The 2,666-nt window shown below is 37.3% G+C and overlaps 1 protein-coding gene across 1 annotated transcript; it reads right to left on the bottom strand.

Moving 5' to 3' along the window:
* Nucleotides 1-1,436: 1,436 nt before the first annotated feature.
* On the bottom strand, nt 1,437-2,305 carry LOC122797237 (zinc-binding protein A33-like). The gene is made up of 2 exons (XM_044066086.1): nt 2,118-2,305; nt 1,437-1,816 (listed from the first exon to the last, which is right to left on the bottom strand). The coding sequence occupies exons 1-2, from the start codon at nt 2,303-2,305 to the stop codon at nt 1,498-1,500; spliced, it is 507 nt and encodes a 168-aa protein (XP_043922021.1). The 3' UTR covers nt 1,437-1,497.
* Nucleotides 2,306-2,666: the final 361 nt, after the last annotated feature.

Below are 2,666 nucleotides of genomic sequence, written 5' to 3'. Positions count from 1 at the left end.
GGCCCCCATTGCAGTACCCCTCATCTTTAAATAATACTTACCATTGAAGAAGAAGACATTTTTTGTTAGCACGTGTTCAGTTAGAGAGAGAAGGAAGGTATTAAAACCAGGACTATATAGTCTCAATTCATTAAGCCAAAAATCCAATGCCATTAAACCTGCCCAGTGAGGAATGCTAGTATAAAACGATGTAACATCCAAAGTGCAAAGCAACCATCCATCTTCCAATTGTACATCAGCAATGATATTTAAAAATTCTGTAGTATATTTAATTCTAGCCCTAACAGCTTGCAATAAGAGTTTCAGATACCTAGTAAGATATATAGAAATGGGCTCAGTTAATGAGCCCCTGCTTGAAACAATTGGTCGCCCTGGTGGATTATGGAGATTCTTATGCACCTTGGGCAACAACTAAAGAAATTGAGAAGCCGGTTCCTTAACCTTAAGATGAAAACATGTCTTCTCATCAATAATACCCTCATCAAAAGCCAGATCCAAAAATTCATCAATTTGTGCTTTAAACCATGGGGTGGGATCAGTAGGCATGGTCATGTAAAATCTCCTATCATTAAGTTGTCTGTTGGCTTTAGCCTCATACATACTCCAATCCATGACCACTATGAATCCCTTTATTGGCCTGTATAATAACCACATCCTTTCTATTTTTAAGTGCACTTAGTGCCTTCCTCTGCCACTGATTTAAATTATTGGAAAGCACCCCCTCAGTATAGTACAAATTGAAATATAGCTCTTTTGATATACAGTTTTGAAAAATTTCAACGTTTATTCATTGGTGGCATGAAAGATGAAAGATGAAATTTAAAGCCAGTCTCTTATAGGTTCATAGGTTCATAGGTAGGTACTAGGCTATCTGCCTGAAGGCATTTATAAGCCTAGCTAGAATATGTTGGCTTTCGCCGCCCCCTTAGATTAGTTCCCTGTGCCTCTGTCCAGCAGAGCCACTGAAGTGATCCCCGGGGTAAACTTTCTTATATTTTTATATATATACATATATTTATATGTGTATGTACATATATGTATATATATATATATATATATATATATATATATATATATATATATATATATATATATATATATATGTGTGTGTGTGTGTGTGTGTGTGTGTGTGTGTTATTGTGTATATGTTATGTTATAGGTAAAGCATCCCTCTCTCTCTCTCTCTCTCTCTCTTCCCTTTTTTGCACCATATGGTACATTGGCCAACAAGCACACTTCCAGGCATTGGATAAAGCATCCCCAGTGACTAGAGCAGTGAACAAAGATTCCATGACATAGATGCTGGGTATGTAAGAACAGCACTACACACTCTCTGTCTCACTACAGAGTGACACACCAAGTCATTTCATTATGAACAGAATGTGAACAATTCCTTACTTTGAGAAAAAGTACAGAGTGTTTATGCCACATCTTTGATTCAATGCTGGATTTTTTCTTCTGAATAATTTTGTTCATTTCTTCAATTTTCTCTAAGTTTTATGTCATCTTTTCTAGAATTCCTGCAGCTTTCTCCTTGAGCTGTTGGATCATCTGTTGCTCCTTATCCTGGAGAAACTGTCGCAGCTTGGCAAATTCTGATGTAATGTGCTGTTCCAAGCTTTGGACATCATCCTTGATACCAGAGATTATCTGTTCCTGCTTGCTTTGACACTCTTTGAGATGTTTCATTTTCATTTCTAGAGAAGATACAGTATTTTTCAGATTGTCCTGAAACATGCTGGCTGCTTCCAGTATGGGTAGCAATCTGTACCCTTTATGTTTAGATGAGATCATACAGATGACACACACAGGACAGCTGTCTTAACAGAACCCTTTCAACTCCTCTTTGTATTCTGTGCACTCATGCAACCCAAGCAGGTAGTGACCTTTTAGCTCCTGGTTTGTTATTTCTTCTTTCTCATACTGTCGGGATCTCAGACTACTCTCATAGGTTCATAGGTTCATAGGTTAGTACTAAGCTAACTGCCCTTGCGAGCCATTTTAAGCCTAGCCAATTATCCCTTGTGAGACTCAAACTCTGCACCTTGTGTTTGTAAGTCAAACACCCCTCCCATCCCCTCTCTACAGCTTTGCATAACTGCCAGTTCACTGTGTACCTTTTAGATGGGAATGCCTTTCTGCATTCAGGACAGAAGGTAATGTTCTCACTGTCCCAGACTTTATCTATGCAGGATTTACAAAAACTATGTCCACATTCCAGCACTACAGCTTCTTTAAACAAATACAGACAAACTGAACACAATAAATCCTCAGCTAGATCATGCAATGGGTTACCAGCTGCCATTCTTTTAGCACTCTGCTTTTAATTTCATTTAGCTAAAGAAAAATGAGTTTAGACAACAGCATTTCCTGATTCTATACCATGTGATATGCAGATACATGGGAAATGAGTACCAATTTTCCTGAAAGAGATAATGTTCTTTATTGAAAACAAACTACTGTTTTGTTGTTGTGAGGAAGAGTTACTTAATATATATGTATAAAAACATGGTCATAATTACATTTCTTTTTTCTGTGTTTCACACCTACACTGAAGCAGTTGTTTCAAATCTTGAAAGACCTATTGTTTTTCTCTAGACCTGCATGAATAAATTTAGCTAACTAGATTAGTCCTCTAACCTTCCATGACTGAATGAATGTGTCTT

Source organism: Protopterus annectens, chromosome 3.part0, assembly GCF_019279795.1.
Source record: "Protopterus annectens isolate FY-2018-M chromosome 3.part0, PAN1.0, whole genome shotgun sequence".
Classification (NCBI taxonomy): domain Eukaryota; kingdom Metazoa; phylum Chordata; order Ceratodontiformes; family Protopteridae; genus Protopterus; species Protopterus annectens.
Note: the sequence above shows the minus strand (reverse complement) of the source record. Positions and strands in the feature narration are given on the sequence as shown.